The following is a 19,389-nucleotide window of genomic DNA, read 5'->3' as shown; positions in this document are numbered from 1 at the left end:
AAAAAAAAAAAAAAAAAAAAAAAAAAAAAAAAAAAAAAACAGCTTTGCATACATCCCTCTGTTTGTTGCACCATGAATACCGATGGTTGGAATTGAGGAAAGACATCCTATTTACTAATAGGGCACCATCAGCGAGATGGTGGATTTTTTGTCATGTGGCAGGTGAATGATACAGAACCCTCTGTCTGTTCATGTGCTTCTGTATGTTTTTCTGTACTACCATGAATGTGACATGGACATTTAGGACGATTATGCACTACCCATTAATTCCAGAATTTTATCAGAATGGTTTGAGGATGCTCGACTAGCTACCTATGTCACCTGACCTCAGTCCCACTTGAGTACATCTAGGACACCACTAAGTGAGATATGCATACCTTGGCCTCAGCTCTCATCACTCTCTGTGAGTCTGAGAAACCGTTAACTGTCAATTGAAGGTTTCTCCATGCTTTTTGTACCACTTCGTGACCATGCCATGATGCATCACTTCCTCACCAAAACAAAGAGGGATGCTATATGATACTAGGTATTTGTGCCTAATTCAGTTGCTTATGAGTGTAGTCTAATTTATGTAGTTAAAGTATCTTGAAGACAACTGCTTCGCTTCCATTTAGGTTACTTCATTGATACCCACTGTTCTGAAACCCTGAAAGTTCATTCCCTTTGATTTGTATTGCTTTTAAGTCTGCTATCATAAAAAATGAAAGCGTAAGGAATAGTATTGTCCAATGTATTGGCGCAAGATGAACACAACTTTGGCTTATAGATGAGTAATGCAGTTACCTGTCGTGTATTTGATGTGTAGCAGTGAATCTTAACATCTAAACAGGAAGTCTTTAAATCATCTATTGTGATGAAGCTCTTTCTCTGCTCCTGTGCACAATATACATATTTCGTTTTATGTTGATTTAATTTACTTTTATTTCCTATTTTACATCAGAGTATGTACAATAATTTGATATATTTGATGCATATTTGTTAACAGTTCAGTTTGGCAGTTATAATTTGTACACTGTATCAAAAATAAAATCTACTTTAAGGATATACTGATATCATGTTCTGAAAAGTACAAAAATATGATTCTTGGAACAAGAAAGTAGAGACTTACTACTAGACATTGTATAAAAAACAGTAAGAAATTAATTATATGTACATTTCAAAATTGGTATCATTGTAATCCAATATAAATGAAAAATAACTCTTTCTCTATTAGTAAAATTACTTGAGGCCAGACTTCCACAGTTCTGAACAACCTGTCAGATAGAGTAAATGTTATTTTTACTGTTTATTAGGAAAAATTGAAGTAGATGGAAATTTTAGATTCCTGGAACCCATTTTAATGCAATATAAATGAAATTGCTGTTTTTGAATATTTTTTAAGGTGCTCCAGTTGCATTGTTCTATTTGTAAAGAACAGTAAAGAGATACAAATCTGAACAGCAGTAACAACTTTTAGGTATGTTACTTTGCTATAAGTGTTAATTTTTTGTATGTTTAAGAACAACACTGTCAGATTGCAGTCACAGTAATGTTTACAAACATTTATATTTGCACAAGGCAGAATAAGAAATGAGCAGTTTGGTCACCAATATAAATATAAAATCAAGGCAGCATTTCTACAGTCCAGCTCAAAATATATGGTCAGAATGGTACACATTGAAGAATAAACAACAATACTGAATGAACATTAATTATTACTGTCTTCTGACCACAATGAAATCAATAAATTACAGCACATCATATTATAATTAATGATAACTGGCTTAGTTATTTATAATTATGACTCTTTTATTCATTATTTTATCTTCAAAATGTAAAAAAATAAAGAAAACTTAACTTATAAAATGAGTTAACAAAATGTGAAATATTTTGAGCAGATATTTTTGTATGAGCTCCTGCTGATATAATGTGATATAGTACAAATGTCTTTGATACTATTACTACAGTTGATGTGCAGAGTGGTGAAAATGTGGACATTTGTAATGATACATTGAGAAACAAATCATTGGCGAATATACTTCATTAATTTCTAAGTAATAAGAATAAACATGATGATCACAATGACAGTTTAGATAAAAAAATAATGACGCTACACATTTACAGAATACTATTGTTTAATTTGATCAGAATTTTAATAAATGCATGTATTAAGTATTATACTTCCATTCAGGCATCTATGTTTTACCTAGAATGGAATGACAAGTTGCAGATATACATAATGAATTGCCCTATGTTTCCTTGAGGAATATAGTTGATGTTTAATAAGTAGCTGGTGAAAAGAATTTGTTTGTGTCATTTACAATGAAAGGTAAATTTCCAAATTTATTATTAGCATGCATAATACTTAGTAAATATGTATTGTCACTTGTAGCTACCTCCATAATATTTTCATGAAATTGTAAAATGAATTATAATAAATAAATGCTGAGGATGAAATGTGTAATAAATATGGTTTAAAATTACATCAAAAGTGCATCTGAATTTGAAAATGATCATGTGTCAGTACACAATGGCTCAGTATGTAATCAAGCAACTGAATGATTAGCGAACTTTTTTCTTAATACTTCATAATGCTCATGAAAACAACTTCTTGTGATTTTGTGCTCAGACGTGTTAGAGTACATGTTTATTAAATTTGCAATGATAATAAATCACTCTGTGCTGTTGCTGACTCTGCTAGGAACTTCTAATAGTTTCTTCTGTCAGTACTACGCAATGTTTGACAAGGATGGTAATCACTTTTAAAATGAAGAAAACATAACAGAAGATCACTTAACAGTTCTCTGTTTACCCTGACTCATCTGTCGATAGGAGTACAGAAGGCATATATTTACATTACAGCCAAACAAAAGTGGCTACCAGACACAGTATTAATGCCATGCTTTCTCTGTGGACAGTATATGGAGAACCATTTACAGCTTTACCCCTGTTGCCAACTCGCATGTCCTCTACATGTATGTGCTGCCTGTCTTCTTCCTGGTCATCATCCTTATCACTAACATGATGACCTGGTTCGTGATGTGGAACAGGTGAGCGTTTGTTCCGACTGAGCCCTCTGGAGGTGTTGTGTGGATCTTCCCTTTGCACAAAACTACTTTGACTACTTTGATTTATCTGTTGTGTAGGTTCGGTGTGCTGACTAATGTCCTCACTCGAGACTGTTTTGTCTGGTGAAACCATTTCCTCACTTTTGAAGCCACTAAGTTCATCAGTGCTCTCAGCAAATGGTATTGCCACTTTCTTTGCGGTTTTAAATTTTCTTGTTTTTACAGGAATTAAGAATTCTTTTATCTCTGAGGCTTCTGGCGTGAGATCTGAAGAAGCCTCATCCGTACTTTCTACCTGTCTGACCAGAGACAGCCGTGTGCTTCGAGCCGAATGAGAGCCTGGATAATTCGTTTTCTGTTCACCAGCTGAGCGTTGTGAATCACTGGGAGAAAAATGCAGTGGTAAGGTTTGTGCTCGCTTTTGATTCTGAATTCTGAGTTGTGGTATGTTTTCTGTCTGCACTACAGCAGGTACAGGTGGAGGAATTTCTCCACGGAATGGTCCAAACTGTGGTAGCTCTCTAATAAGGGCAGCAGTGCCAGAGGGACTCCGATAATTGGATGAGGACTCTCCAGGAGGGTTAGAAATGGAGGACGCTAGAGACGCATCTACCACGGACTTCCCATCGTATGTTACTACTGTACCGGGAGCAATTGTGGCGTCGATACTGGGCGATATACTTGGCTGATGATTTCTTACAGAACTAGCTTTATATTCAACTGGAGGTAGATAATATGTATCTAAACGTTCAGCCGCCATTGGCGTTTCATCTTGAGATTCTTCAGACTTTTGCTGATGCCTGAAAGAGGGGACGTTACCTCGAGGTGGAACTCTAAATGTTCCAGCATTGTTGTTAGGATACAATGGTCTACGGACATTTCCTGGTCTCGGTCTATTTGCGAATAAATGTGGTGGGCTTCGTAGAGGTTGGCCACTGTTTCTGTGATGGATGCTGGCTGCCGGTGGTATCAGATCGTCTGGCAGCGAAACAGGTTTCTTGAGATTCACATTTGAAGCATTACTGTTAATTATTCTGTCAGGAGGGGAAGGAATAAACATTGGTTCGAACAGTTCTGGTCTTTGACCTTTAAATGGGTTTTCATTCTTGCTCTCTTCCGAAGATTCTGCAACTACATCAGACAGCAATTCCGCGTCTAGCCTTTCAGAAGATTCAGCGAGAGTTTCACTTTCGGCAGATGATCTGTCTTGAGCAGCTGCGTTTTTCTGTGTTATGGGCTTAAAGCCGCCTTCCACAATAACAGATTCGGGGTGGAAACCCGTGTTTACAGCTGCAGGCATCAATGCCGACGGTTCGTCTCCGCCCTGTGACACTGCCGACGCGAATGTTGCAGGTGATTTGCTTTCGACGTTCTCCTGTGATTGCGGTTTGTTAGCTGAGACTACATGTACTGGAGGGGGCGTAACTTTGGGTGCGACTCGCTGGGCCGCCAATGACGGCAGTTTGGTCACATTCTCTAATCTGTTAGTCGGAGTTGCAGTTACTCGTTGCACATTTCTCTGTGAGAATGTGGTCTGTCTTTGGTAGGTCGTCATCGATGGTATGGTTCTCGGACTGCTAGGATATAAAGTTAACGGCCTCTGATATACAGAGGAACTTACTAATGGTCTATATGTGCCCATGTTTGGCGTCCTGTAATAATGTTTCTTCATACCGAGTGCATAATTTTGCGGCGCTACTGTTGATATGTACGGCTTCCTCATTGCGGCTGGGATTAAGGGCCTGTGCATATGGGGTGGGGAATGGTGAGCGACGGGTCTTCGAAACGGGAGGTGCATCTGTTGAGGTCTGTAACTTATCGCTTGCGTGTACAACCCACCTGTTGGGGGTTTTGAGGCCGGAATTGTCTGTTTTGCGGTCGTCAGTTCTGTAGAGGATTGTCCGTCTAGGTTGGCTCCAGCAGATTCAATTTTGGGACCCGTTCCGTCTCCATTTCCCGGTTTGGGTGTTTCCGACTGTCGCACAGCACCTGTCGGAGGAACCGGTTCGTGTTTCAGCTCCTGCAGGGTGTCCTGCGTTCTTAGCGGTGCTTCGGAAGAAACTTCCGCCCCGCGGTCGGTGTGGCCGGCCAATGAGTAAGGAGTGGTTGCGTGGATCACCGGCCTCCTCATTGGGTCGACAGGCGTCAGGTCTCCGTGACTGGAGTGGTAGCTCTCTTTCCAGCGGGATACGTCTGTTTCCGTGCCTCTCGCGGCATCGTCGCCTTTAGTTTGGTCAGTTTTCGCGTCTGCTCCTTCACCAGCGCGTTGTTCAAATTTTGTACCCAGTTTCTCCGATTCCCGACGAAATTCGACACTGCCCTGCTGTGATGGCGCGGCCAAAGGATTTTTACCTGGAGACGCGACGAATTTGTCGATGTCTGACGAGATGAGCCTCTCGCCTTCATCATCATCTTCATCATCCTTCCCAATTGTGGAGTAAGCGTAGGGTGTCACGTTGTCTTGGGTGTTGCCGTAGAATACTTCGAAGGCGTCTCCTTTCCCGTCGCTGGCAGTCTTGCTGTTGTGGTAGAGGACGCCGTTCGGCTTGACCCTGGTGGAGACGCGGATGCTGGCCCCGGGCTGAAGTTCGCCCTCCTCAGAGTCGTCGTAAGCGGGCGGGTCTTGGGGCCCGCGGCTGACGCTCGCAGCCACAGGCTCGCTCGCGCTACCGCTGGCGTCGCACCTGTCCAGGACGTTTATCTTCCATCCCAGGTATCGATGAGTGAAACACTGGAAAAGAAGGACGAAAATTGTGCATCATTTTCCAAATGGACAATATCACGGCATAATTTCAACTACATATTACTGGATTCCTGATTTCCTGTCAGAACAGTTGCCGTTCGTGGTAACTGAAACCAAAGTCATATCTGGGGTTCCTCCAGAGAAAGTTGTAGGTATGGATAGAAGGAAATACACTGCTGGCCATTAAAATTACTACAACACGAAGATGACGTGCAAACAGACGCGAAATATAACCGACAGGAAGAAGATGCTGTGATATGCAAATGATTAGCTTTTCTGGTTGGCGCCGGTGGTACACCTACAACGTGCTGACATGAGGAAAGTTTCCAACCGATTTCTCATACACAAACAGTAGTTGACCGGCGTTGCCTGGTGAAACGGTGTTGTGATGCCTCGTGTAAGGGAGAGAAATGCGTACCATCACGTTTCCGACTTTGATAAAGGTCGGATTGTAGCCTATCGCGATTGTGGTTTATCGTATCGCGACATTGCTGCTCGAGTTGGTCGAGATCCAATGACTGTTAGCAGAATATGGAATCGGTGTGTTCAGGAGGATAATACGAAATGCCGTGCTCGATCCTAACAGCCTCGTAATCACTAGCAGTCGAGATGACAGGCATCTTATATGCATCGCCGTGACGGATTGTGCAGCCACATCTCGATCCCTGAGTCAACAGAGGGGGACGTTTTCAAGACAACAACCATCTGCACGAACAGTTGGACGACGTTTACAGCAGCATGGACTATCAGCTCGGAGAACATGGCTGCGGTTACCCTTGACGCTGCATCACAGACAGGAGCGCCTGCGATGGTGTACTCAACGACGAACCTGGTTGCACGAATGGCAAAACGTCATTTTTTCGGATGAATACAGGTTCTGTTTGCAGCATCATCATGGTCGTATCCGTGTTTGGCAACGTCGCGGTGAACGCACATTGGAAGCGTGTATTCCTCATCGCCATACTAGCGTATCACCCGGCGTGATGGTATGAGGTGCCATTGGTTACTCGTTTCGGTCACATCTTGTTCGCATTGACGGCACTTTGAACAGTGGACGTTACGTTTCAGATGTGTTACGACCCGTGACTCTACCCTTCATTCGATCCCTGCAAAACCCTACATTTCAGCAGGATAATGCACGACCGCATGTACGAGCCTTTCTGGATACCGAAAATGTTCAACTGCTGCCCTGGCCAGCACATTCTCCAGAGCTCTCACCAATTGAAAACGTCTGGTCAATGGTGGCCGAGCAACTGGCTCGTCACAATACGACAGTCACTACTCTTGATGAACTGTGGTATCGTGTTGAAGCTGCATGAGCAGCTGTACCTGTACACGCCATCCAAGCTCTGTTTGACTCAATACCCAGGCGTATCAAGGCCGTTATTACGGCCAGAGGTGGTTGTTCTGGGCACTGATTTCTCAGGATCTATGCACCCAAATTGCGTGAAAATGTAATTACATGTCAGTTCTAGTATAATATATTTTATCATCTGCATTACTTCTTGGTGTAGCAATTTTTATGCTCAGTAGTGTAGTTTTCACCAACTTTGACTCCATACGGAACCGTTGTGCACAGCAGCTGTATATCATTATAAGGATAGGTATACAGCAATCAGTCGATACCCAATTATCTATTTATATTATTGTTGCATACTGGTTTCAGGTGTTAATAGTCACCTTCAGTCCATTCAACTGAGTTATAACCCAACAGACCCAGCAGTGCATGCCACCATACGACTTTATTCTACTCATGCACAGACGACCACATTCTCTGGCAGTGGCTTCAGCTTACAGAGACTGTGGTCATGTGCGTGTGAGCTGTGTTCGCGTGTGTAAATGTGTATGTGTGTGTGTGTGTGTGTGTGTGTGTGTGTGTGTGTGGGTGTGTGTATGTGTTTTGTCTTATTTCGAAGAAGGCCTTATTGGGCGAAAACTCACTTTCCAACAGTCTTTATGTAGTGCCTGTCTGCGACTCAGCACCTCCTCTGTATGTTGAGTAGCAACTATCCTTTTTTATAATATTAGTGCAGATACAGTGTTTCAAAATTATAGCACAAAATATTTTATAGAATTAAAATATATCAGTTCGCTACAAATTTTGTGCATAAAACGTCGGAAAGAGTTCTACACACTTATCTTGCAATTAGCACACTATTGTGAACGTTAGTTGCCTTTCATGCTAGGACGTTTGTGCTGTTTCTTCATTTTCTGCAATGTTGTCCCAGTTCTCCACATGTTATTGTTGCGCCTCCTACTGCTGTTAAGTTGTTTCTGTTCCTCGTCCATCAGAAACAACTTCATTCTCTCTAATAATATGGGATACAAGCTGTTAACTGCAGCTGCAGTCGTATATCAGTAATGTTGTTATGATGAGTGATGGTAAGCAAGCAAGCTGTTGTGCATGCAATAACGCCAGCCGCCCTCGCGTGTCTGCGTGTTTGGCAAGCACTGTTCGCATAGTGGCCCATCCCCCACCCACCCAGCTGTCCCAGTCCACAACGCAGTGATACGCACAGCACTGGACTGCGTGGGCAGCAGCGGCACCCCTCAGCATTAAGCTACTGAAGCAGCTATACATTATACAACATGTATATCATGCAATAAATTTGAGTTTTAACATTTCTTTATGTTCACTCGTGTACAAAAAGTTCCATTTCCTACTTCACCCTCTTAGAGATTTATTATCATGTTTTAGTTTCTACAGCAGCCTATGTTCTTCCCCAGGGTTCAAGCTATCTCCACGTCAGATTTCATCGAGATCGGTTCAGCGGGTTGGTCGTGAAATCGTAATAGGCAGGGTAAATGTTACATTTGATAATACCGCTGTGGAATTATGGATTAAATACATTGAGGATTGTGTGAGCATTGTATTCATTGCATTGAATTGTATTACATAGAACATATCAACCAAGAAAAGCATTTTCACAAATATGATAAAGTTCAGAAGTCAGAGATTAATAGCTTTTCAAAGAGTAAATATTTTCCCTAGTTTGGCTAATATTGTTCAAAAATATGTTGTCTTTTTTGTTTTAAGGGCTCTTTTTTCTGCAATCGCAGTGTTACATGTTGCGTAGGTTATACCATCTTTTGCAGCTGTAATAAAATTATTATTAAGACAAAAAGAGCTTCACTTTTTGTAAAGCGTCTTCAATGGTCACTGTAATAATATGCCTTTTCTTACAATTTTGTCTACTACGTTCATGAACAGTTATCATGCTTTCACTGACTGTTGTAAACAGTATTAAATTATCACCGATACAGCCGGTATATTTGTTTCTTACGTCGTTCTTCAGGTTCTTCTGACATACGTGGTAGATTTTAGCACAGAACACTTTCACTAACACTACGTATATTCAAGTTTGTTTGTTGTGAAGGTCCACTGCAATCTCTTCATTTCGTGTGCCCCGTTTTGATATTGCAGGTTGGCTTCATCACTTTTTTGTTTTTGTTGTTGCAGGACTGTCTGCTACTGCTCTGTGTGTGTTTGTATTTTTCGACTGATGTGTGCGTGTGTGTGTGGTTTTATAATTTTTTTGGATTTTTGTGTAATAAAGAGAGAGAGGGATATGTCTTTGGTTGTGTGTGTAAGGAGAGTTTATAATCCCAGTAGGTCCTAACTTCCGTGTGCATAAAACTATACCATAGTAAAGCAGTAATTTATGCACACAGAAGCTCTCCTTAAACACACACACACACACACACACACACACACACACACACGTACACAAACACGCAAACCTGTTACCAGCGAAACAAAAGACGAACGCATGCCGCAATATCAAAACGAAGAGCAGGAAATGGCGAGTAATTGCGTCGTTGAGTTTGCACCATTACCACCATGTGATAAAGAGAGATATTTCCCATCGTACACAAAAAAAAAAAAAAAAAAAAAAAAAAAAAAAAAAAAAAAAAAAAAAAGGGAAAGAAGAACTGAGAGAAAACAGGAAAAGTTTCACTTCACGAAAACTTAGAAATGTGGTTAACTGTGTACTGCAATACCAAAATGTAATATAAAATTTCTCATTAGTTGTAGCATTAGGCGATGTAATGTAGGTACAAATCTCAAGTCTGTGTTTTTATGCGAGTTCCACATGAAAATATCGAAATTATCAACACGAAGATAATTTGTTTCAAAATAATCCAAAGCAGTCATTTATTTCTGAAAATACAAAAGAAAATTCATTCAACACAACCATCACCATTATTTCTTCCACGACATGTAACTTCATACATTACTTTTACTTTAAATGATACATATTTCTTCAATATTAGAGTATCATTAGGAGAAGGTTCAAAATTATTAAGAATCAAACCTAATACATGACCTTGAAATCTATTATTATACAAAAAAGCATGAGAACGCCCATTATCTCCAACTTTAGCCAGGTCTTCCAGTTCACCAACACAATCTTTTACTTGAGGCTTAAGCAATTGTAAAATATCAACAGCATTCGAAGGCTTAAAATTATGATAAAATTTATATCTGTATTTTGAATGAACTCTACGCCAACGAACATTCGCTGTAGCATATGAATACAATGACGGTACAGCTTCACCACTCTTTAAGTGTTTAATACTAATTAAAATATTTTGAGCTGGTGTTGTCATAACTTGAACTTCCTCAGGCATCACTATTGCTTCGAGTGACACGTCATTTTCACATCACTTCACAGCAAGCCAAAGTGACACTACCTTGTCCCGCTATGGGAATGCTGAAGTCAAGCAAGTGACGTCGTGGTCCGTCTCTTAGTATCAATGGTCGAAGTCACTACAGTGAACTTAGTGCCGCTCAGTCACTTCGAATCACCACAAGAGAAGGAAGCTTTAGTTTCAGAATGATCATCTCGTTTCCGTAACGGATACTTCTAAATCTACACCTGGTAAAGTGCTCACTGAACCACCTACCAGCTACTTCTTAACCATTCCACTCTCGAACAGCGCGCTGGGAAAATGAACACTTGAATCTCTCCTTGCGAGATTTCTATTATTTTATTACGGTGATCGTTTCTCCGTATGTAGGTGGTCTCTAGCAAACATTTTTCACTCTCTGAGCAGAAAGTTAGCAATTGACATTTCATAAGAAGATCCACCCGCAACGAAAACTGCCTGTGTTTTAATGAAACCTCCTAATTAGCTTATCATATCCGTGGCACTCTCTCTCCCCTTTTGCGATAGTACAAAACGAGCTGCCCTTCTTTGAACTTTTTTGATGTCTTCCGTCAATCTTATCTGTTGCGGATCCCACACCGAACGATAATGCTCTACAGAGGACGAGAAAGTGTAGTGTAGGCAGTCTTGCAGATCTGTTGCATTTTATAAGTGTTCTGCCAATAAATCGCAGTCTTTGGTTTGCTTTCCTAACAACATAATATATGTGATCGTTCCAGTTTAAGCTATTTGTAATTATAATCGCTAAGCATTCAGTTGAATTTAAAGCCTTTAGATTTGTCTGATTTATTGTGTAACCGAAATTTGTCGGATTCCTTTCAGTACTCACGTGGATGACTTCACACTTTTCATTATTTAGAGTCAGTTGCCACTTTCTGACCATACAGATATCTTGTCTAAACCATTTTGCAATTGGTCTTGATCATGTGATGACGTTACCAGACGGTAAATGACAGCATTATCTACAAACGATGGAAGAGGGCTGCTCAGACTGTCTCATAGATCACGAACAGCAGAGGGCCTATAACATTTGCTTGGGGACCGCCAGATATTACTTCTGTTTTACTCGATGACTTTTCGTTAGTTACTACGAATGTGGCCTCTATGTCAGGGAATTACAAATCCAGTCGCACAACTTAGTCGGTGCTCCATAGGCACGCAATTTGAAGTCGCTCGTGACTGTAAATCTAAAAATACGGAATCACTTAGACATCCCCTGTGGATAGTACTTACTACTTTGTGAGAATAAAGAGGTAGGTGTGTTTTGCAAGAACGATATTTTCTGAATCCGTGTTGGCGATTAGTGAATACATCGTTTTCTTCGAGGTAATTAATAATGTTCGGACACAATGTATTGTTGCAAAATGTTATTGTAAATCGACGTTAGCGATATGGGTCTGTCATTCAGTGGACCACTCCAATTTCCTTCCTTGGGCACTGGCGTGACTTCTGCTACTTTCCAATTTTTAGGTACGAATCTTTCGATGAGCGAGTTGTTGTATATGAGTCCTATGTATGTAGCTATCGTATCTGCATACTCTGAAAGACACCTGACTGGTATACAATGTGGACCGAAGCCATGCCTTTATTGATTTAAGCTGCTTAACTACACCAGGGATACCTACTTCGAAGTTACTAATGATGGCAATTGTTCTTTATTCGAATTCTGAAGTATTTACTTTGCCTTCTTCGGTGAAGGAATTCCAGAAAGCCGTGTTTAGTAGCTCTGCTGTAGTGGCACCGCCACGACTAACATCACCATTGTTAACGCGCAGTGAAGGTATTATCCCCACGACGAGAATATGGCAAGTGCTACAACCGAATGTCCCAGAAACTTCGCTAAGTGGAGGAGGCGTCAAAATAAGCGAAGACGTGTATCGGCTAATCTATAGATATTCTACAATTTAAGAGAAAACGACGGCCAGAGTTTTCGAGGTACCTTATGTGCTTTTTAGCGAGTAAGTCATTCAGCCGAAGTGGTAGAGTAGTTTATAGCGTCGCAACTTCACATATTTGCGCCCCGTGTTCGAAACCCGACTATTGTTATTTTTGTTATTCATTTCTCTACCCATGTAGGCATAAGATTACTACAAGAATTTTTTCCAATGTATATTGAAATAAGTGTGCCTTACCCGTCTAGTTAATGTATTGGCGAATGAATAAAAAAAAAGAAAAATAAATCAATGACAAAATTATTTGAAATTGTTTTCGTTGAAATTCCGGTATTGTAGCTTGATTCATAATCAAGTGCCTGTTTTCGGAATACTGATCCATTGCTCATGGTTTGCCGAATCGTGAAGTCTTCAGCAGTACCGACATTCTATCCGAAGGGAATGTCACGTCAGTGTGGCAAACCTGCCTTTCCGCGATGCTCGTGGTTTTCTGAATTTCTATGTTTCGAGTGTTTCTATAATCACTATTATCCAAGGAAGGTACCAAGTCTTCCTGAAGAATAAACAAACGAATTAAATATAAAATTAATGTAAGAATTGATATAAGAATATGAAAAATTAAAAAAGCTCGTAACTCCTGAAAATACCGTACGCACTCACATGGAAGCGACAAAGAAACTGGTATAAGCATGCGTATTCAAACAGTGAGATATGTAAACAGGCTCAATACGACGCTGCGGTCATCAACGCTTATATAAGACAATAAGCGTCTGGTGCAGTTGTTAGATCGGTTACTGTTGCCACGATGGCAGGTCATCAAGACTCAAGTGAGTATGAACAGGGTGTTATACAGAGTCCACCAGAAAAATGTATACACACTTTAAGGAACGAAAAGTATTACTTATACGTTTATTTTACATTTAATAATCGATCACACATATTGTACAACCTTCTGCTTAGCACATAGTTGCCTTAAATGTTCAAAATTTTCACTGTTGGCGGCTATACACAGAACGACGAGCGGTCGCCGCTACTACGTCAGTCAATGAATGTTACAGTGGATGTCGCTGCATATGTCGCTGTGATCTCCTGGCGTTCAACCGTGTGCGTGGCTTACGTCTATAAAAGTTATCTTTCACAGTTTCCCACAAGTAAAAATCCATAGGTGTTAGATCTGGTGACCGCGGTCGGTACTCAATGGGCCCTCTTCGTCCAATCCAATGCCCCAGAAAACTATCATCCAGGAAAGCTCATATGGTTGGGTGGTAATGTGGTGGCGCCCAGTCCTGTTGGTAGTAGACCTCTTCATCAGCTCCATAAATGCATGTATACCTGGCAAAATTGATGTGCTTAACATTTCCAGATACACTTCTCTAGTGATAGTAGCATCAAAGAAAAAGGGTCCTACTAAGCCCCTAGATGATTGCCCACTCCATACACGAACCCCCGGTAGACGGACCGCTTTATCCACATAAACATGCGGATTTCCCGGTGCCCAGTACACACTGTTATGCCGATTCACGGTTCGATTAAGTTTAAATTATCCCTCATCACTACACACTACCTTCGTCACAAATTGTTCGTCATCAGTTACCATTTGCTGACACCATTCGCAAAACTGCATTCGGCGATCAGGATCGTCATCATTAATCGCGTGCAACAATCGCGGAATGTAAACTTTCCATTTTGCAGCTTTCAGAATTGTTCGTACACTTGTACTGCTAACCGCTATTCACGTGCACATCGCGCAGCAGACTTTTGTGGAGAATTAACAAACCTTTCGAACACGGCAGCCGACGAAGCAGGACTTGTAGCTGTACGCTGTTTTCCTGATCTTCATTTGTGAATTTCTCAAATCGTTCCATGCAAATCAAACTTGTCAATGGTGCGTTTAATTGTTACTGGTGGTTATGTTTCAAACTACCGCCTCCACTGACGTTGCACTTCAACGGCATTATCATACTTGAAAAACCACTTCACAATACACTTTCGTTTCTCGTATGTCAAGCATGCTCCAGCCATCTTGTTTTCTCAATACCGAGATGAAACTAATAACACATGCTCAGCCAAAGACCATACTACAACACACTCGTAACTCAAATCGAACGATAATATCGATATCTCGATAGAGTCTGACAAAGAGTGGATACATTTTTCTGATGGACTCTGTAGTCGGCACACAAGCCTGGGACCCAGTATCTACCAGATACCAATCAGGTGGGGATTTTCCCGTGCAAATATTTTACGAGTGTACCGTGAATATCAAGAATCCGGTAAAACATCAAATCTCCGACATCGGTGGGGCCGGAAAAAGATGCTACAAGAACGGGACCAACGATGACTGAAGAGACTCGTTCAACGTAACAGAAGTGCAACCGTTCCGCAGATTGCTGCAGGTTTTAATGCTGGGCTATCAACAAGTGTCAGCGTTCGAAACATTCAACGAAATATCATCGATATGGGCTTTCGGAACCGAAGGCCCACTTCTGTGTGACTACACGACACAAAGCTTTACGCCTCGCCTGGGCCCGTCAACACCGATTTTGGACTGTTGATGACCGGAAAGATGTTGCCTGGTCCGAAGAGTCTCGTTTCAAATTGTATCGAGGGTATAAACAGGTACGGGGAGAATCTCATGAATCCATGGTCCTTACATGTCATTAGGGGACTGTTCAAGATGGTGGAGGCTCTGTAACAGTGTGTCCGCCTGGAGAGCTGCATGGTCAGCGTGACTGACTGCCGTCCTAAGGGACCCGTGTTCGATTTCCGGCTGGGTCGGGGATTTTCTCCGCTCAGGGACTGGGTGTTGCGTTGTCTTCATCATCCAGCGCGCAGGTCGCCCAATGTGGCACCAAGGCAGCCAGACCTGCTCCGTAAGGGGCCTCCCGGCCAATGACGCCAAACGCTCATTTCCATTTTGTAACAGTGTGTGGCTTGTGCATTTGGAGCGAAATGGGAGCCTTGATATGTCAAGATATGACTCTGACAGGTGACACGTACGTAAGCTTCCGTCTGATCACCTGCATCCATTTGTTCAAATGGTTCAAATGGCTCTGAGCACTATGGGACTTAACTTCTGAGGTCATCAGTCCCCTAGAACTTAGAACTACTTAAACCAAACTAACCTAAGGACATCACAGACATCCATGCCCGAGGCAGGATTCGAACCTGCAATCGCAGCGGTCGCCCGATTACAGACTGTAGCGCCTAGAACCGCTCGGCCACCCAGGCCGGCCATCCATTTGTGTCCATTGTGCATTCTGACGGACTTGGACAATTCTAGCAGGACAATGCGACACGCTGTAGGTCAAGAACTGCTACAGAGTGGCTGCTGGAACCTCTTCTGAATTTAAAAACTTCTTCTGGCCACCAAACTCCCCCGACATGAACATTTTTACAGATTTATGGACAGCCCTGCAGGTTTCATTGTGTCAGTTCCCTCCTGCACTACTTCAGATATTTCCCTCCTGCACTACCTCAGATATTGATCCAGTCCATGCCACGTCGCGTTGTAGCACTTCTGCATGCTCGTGGCGTCGTACACGATATTAGGCAGGTGTACCAGTTTCTTTATCTATTCAGTGAATATTGTATAATACATGTATGACATTGTGAGACGCAGCTGTAATTTTACAATCGATATAATATCCTTGTATACGCTAACTTGATAAGAAACATTCGTATAGTAACATCCTACGGACATGAGTAGATTAATAAAAAATGTTAAATGAAGTAAATACAAACATTAATCGGATTTCGACACGGGGCACCTAAGTTAGAGGCCATGACGCTAGAGCCACGGTGCCACCAATTTGGCTGAGATTATAGAGCCCTAAATGGCGTCAAAATTAAGTTGAAAACTTTGATCGTTGTTGTCTCAGAAACTCTCGAGTATCTATGGATAACCCCGTGACACGTGTTCGCTTATTTTGACTCTTCCTCCACCGAGCGAAGTTTCTGAGAAATCGGGTTATGGCACTTGTCGTGTTAACAGTAATGTTTTAATAATTACATTAAATATCGCCCATTCCGTAGTCTGTGTATTAAGACGCTGGCCTCTTCACACTGTGTATGCGTATTGAAGCATCCCCAACTCTCTTGTGGTTCCCTTTTTAGGTACTCCACGTCGACGTCTACTCGTAGATAGGTATCGTCGGTAGGTTTTCCGGCTTTACTTACCGATGTGACAGCGACGACTCTCCGATGAGGTGCGGGCCTTGTGTTTTGCTATTACTGCGAGTCTTGTAAATATCGCTTTTATTTAGTAATTTGCCCGGCTCAAACTCTCCCCTTTGATGATTAAGACAGCCTGCGACACCTTTCGGAGGGAGTGGGGACGTCAAAGAGTCACAAAAGTTCATATTAAGCAGTCCGTAAAACACGTAAACGTTCATTTCAGTTAGCGTGTTAGTTAATGCCTAAGCTTTCCACTAGATGGTGCTGACTTACTGCTGAATAGCTTTGGTTCCGTAAAACCTTCACTGATTAGTACTAGGTAAATGAAATAAGTACAACACTCTTGTATTTCACTTTCACTCTATATTCAAGGATTAAGATGGTGATGGATGATGGTCTATTTAAAAGGTTCCTAGCCTGGAGGAATCTAAATAGTCCGCAAATGCCGATATGCACGCGCTCTACGTCTAGATTCGCAACTAACGGCACACGACACTTTCAAAAGTCCACACGTTAATATCTGAAATAGAAATGCCGTGTGGCTAGGGCCTCCCGTCGAGTAGACCGTTCGCCTGGTGCAAGTCTTTCGAGTTGACGCCACTCCGGCGAATTGCGTGTCGATGGAGATGAAATGATGATGAGAGACACACAACATCCAGTCATCACGAGGCAGAGAAAATCCCTGGCCCCGCCGGGAATCAAACCCGGGAAGCGAGAACGCTACCGCAAGACCACGAGCTGCGGACGTTAATATCTGAATACCGGTACTTCTGAATTCACTCGTATCAGCCAGATAATTCGAGTTTCTGTCGGCTATATGTCCGTAAAGTACCAATCTAGCACTAAAGTCCTAAAACCCCCTTAGTACTCCGTTGCTACCAACAGTCATATTCTAACAGTTTATCGTGAATCTTACCACGATAAAGTCCACTCTAATTATTGTCTGACTGACACGGGTTCCCCGCCCTTTAACGAAACAATCAAGGAAAAAAGGGCGGCAATAATGACGATCAGGCCTTTTATAGGTTTTTCATCACATGACGGAGCTTCCGTGGCTTTGCTGTACTTACAGGGTGCGTTCCGAAAGTAATGCAATTATTTTTTTAAAAGTAATTTATTGAACAGATTTGCACAAACACTTAAAATTCTTCAAAGTACTGTCCTTGGGGCTCTACACATTTTTTCCAGCGACTCTGCCATGACCGGTACGCGCCCTGGAAGGCGTCTTCTGGGACCTCTCGCAAGGTCTTCGTCACGGCGGATTAGATCTCGTCTATGGACGAAAAACGGGTTCCTTTCAGGGCTGACTTAATCCTAGGAAACAAAAAGAAGTCAGCTGGGGCGAGGTCAGGACTATAGGGGGGTGGGGCAGCGTTGGCACCTGGTGTTTGGCCAGGAACTCGCGGACTCGTAGCGCGTTGTGGCAAGGCGCGTTGTCGTGATGGAGTTGCCAGGTAGCGGAGATGTTCTTTCTCGTCCTGACGACCCTTTTGCGGAGTCTTTCCAGCATATCCACGTAGTAGGCAGCGTTAACTGTCTGTCCTTGAGGAACAAACTCCTTATGGACCACTCCTTTGCTGTCGAAAAAGACAATGAGCATTGTTTTCACTTTTGATTTGCTCATTCTTGCCTTTTTGGGCTTGGGGGACTGATCAGTGTGCCACTCAGAGCTTTGGCGTTTTGTTTCTGGGTCGTATTCAAAAACCCAGGTTTCATCACCAGTGATGACGTTGTCCAAATAATCAGGTTCAATTTCAACACTTTCAACTACTTGCTGATACACTATAATTTTGATCTACAACTCTGATTCTACACGATTTTCCCCTATAAAAATTCTATTCTTAATTTTAAATGAGTCTTTCTGTAGCTGTTATCAGTGTAAGCTGAACAGAGGTGTTAGAGTATGTGTTGAGGCGGTCTCACCTGGTAGTAGACGGTGTCGGGGGTGTCCGGTCCCGGCGTCCACTGGACGACGCCCGGCTCTCCCTCGTCGCACTGCAGCGTCAGGGAGCGCTGGTAGGCGCCGAACGACGCGAACTCGTCCGCTGGCGGCTGGTCGGGGTCCGGCGTCCAGTTGCACAGCCGGCCTGTGCCGGTGGGCACCACGTCACCCCGCCGGTTCACCGACACGCCCGCGAAGATGCGCACCTCCTGGAAGCGCACGCCATCGCTTGTACCATATCCTGCAGGAGGCTTAAAGGAGTGAGCAACCCGGCTGTAACTGTCGAACAGCAGGTACGGTAGCGCAAATCAGTATAAAGCCATGCATGAAACTTGCTGGCAGATTAAAACTGTGTGCCATACCGAGACTCGAACTCGGGACCTTTGCCTTTCGCGGGCAAGTGCTCTACCGACTGAGCTACCGAACCACGACTCACGCCCGCGAAAGGCAAAGGTCCCGAGTTCGAGTCTCGGTGGGGCACACAGTTTTAATCTGCCAGCAAGTTTCATATCAGCGCACACTCCGCTGCAGAGCGAAAATCTCATTCTAAAGACATGAATGTTTACAGGAAAATTAACATTGTCGGTCGGCGTAGTTGTGCACAATGTACACTACTGGCCATTAAAATTGCTACACCTCGAAGATGACGTGTTACAGACGCGTAATTTAACCGACAGGAAGAAGATGCGGTGTCATGCAAATGATTAGCCTTTCAGAGCATTCACACAAGGTTGGCGCCGGTGGCTACATCTACAACGTGCTGACATGAGGAAAGTTTCCAACCGATTTCTCATACACAAACAGCAATTGACTGGCGTTGCCTGGTGGAACGTTGTTGTGATGCCTCGTGTAAGGAGGAGAAATGCGTACCATCACGTTTCTGATTTTGATAAAGTGGCTCGAAGACTTCTTAAGTAA

General features: G+C 42.6%; 1 protein-coding gene across 1 annotated transcript in view; it reads right to left on the bottom strand.

Annotated features, from left to right (window-relative positions):
* Positions 1 to 897: 897 nt before the first annotated feature.
* LOC126354108 (protein Skeletor, isoforms D/E-like) overlaps positions 898 to 19,389 on the bottom strand; it is a 291,002-nt gene continuing 272,510 nt past the window's right edge. The window contains exons 13-14 of the mRNA XM_050003501.1: positions 18,453 to 18,680; positions 898 to 5,778 (exon numbers count right to left, since the gene is read on the bottom strand). Coding sequence (XP_049859458.1) covers positions 2,836 to 5,778; positions 18,453 to 18,680 — 3,171 coding nt within the window. The 3' untranslated portion in view covers positions 898 to 2,835. The remainder of the gene's footprint in view (positions 5,779 to 18,452; positions 18,681 to 19,389) is intronic.

This window comes from Schistocerca gregaria, chromosome 3 (genome assembly GCF_023897955.1).
Source record: "Schistocerca gregaria isolate iqSchGreg1 chromosome 3, iqSchGreg1.2, whole genome shotgun sequence".
Taxonomy (NCBI): Eukaryota; Metazoa; Arthropoda; class Insecta; order Orthoptera; family Acrididae; genus Schistocerca; species Schistocerca gregaria.
This window is presented reverse-complemented; position numbering and strand designations above follow the sequence as displayed.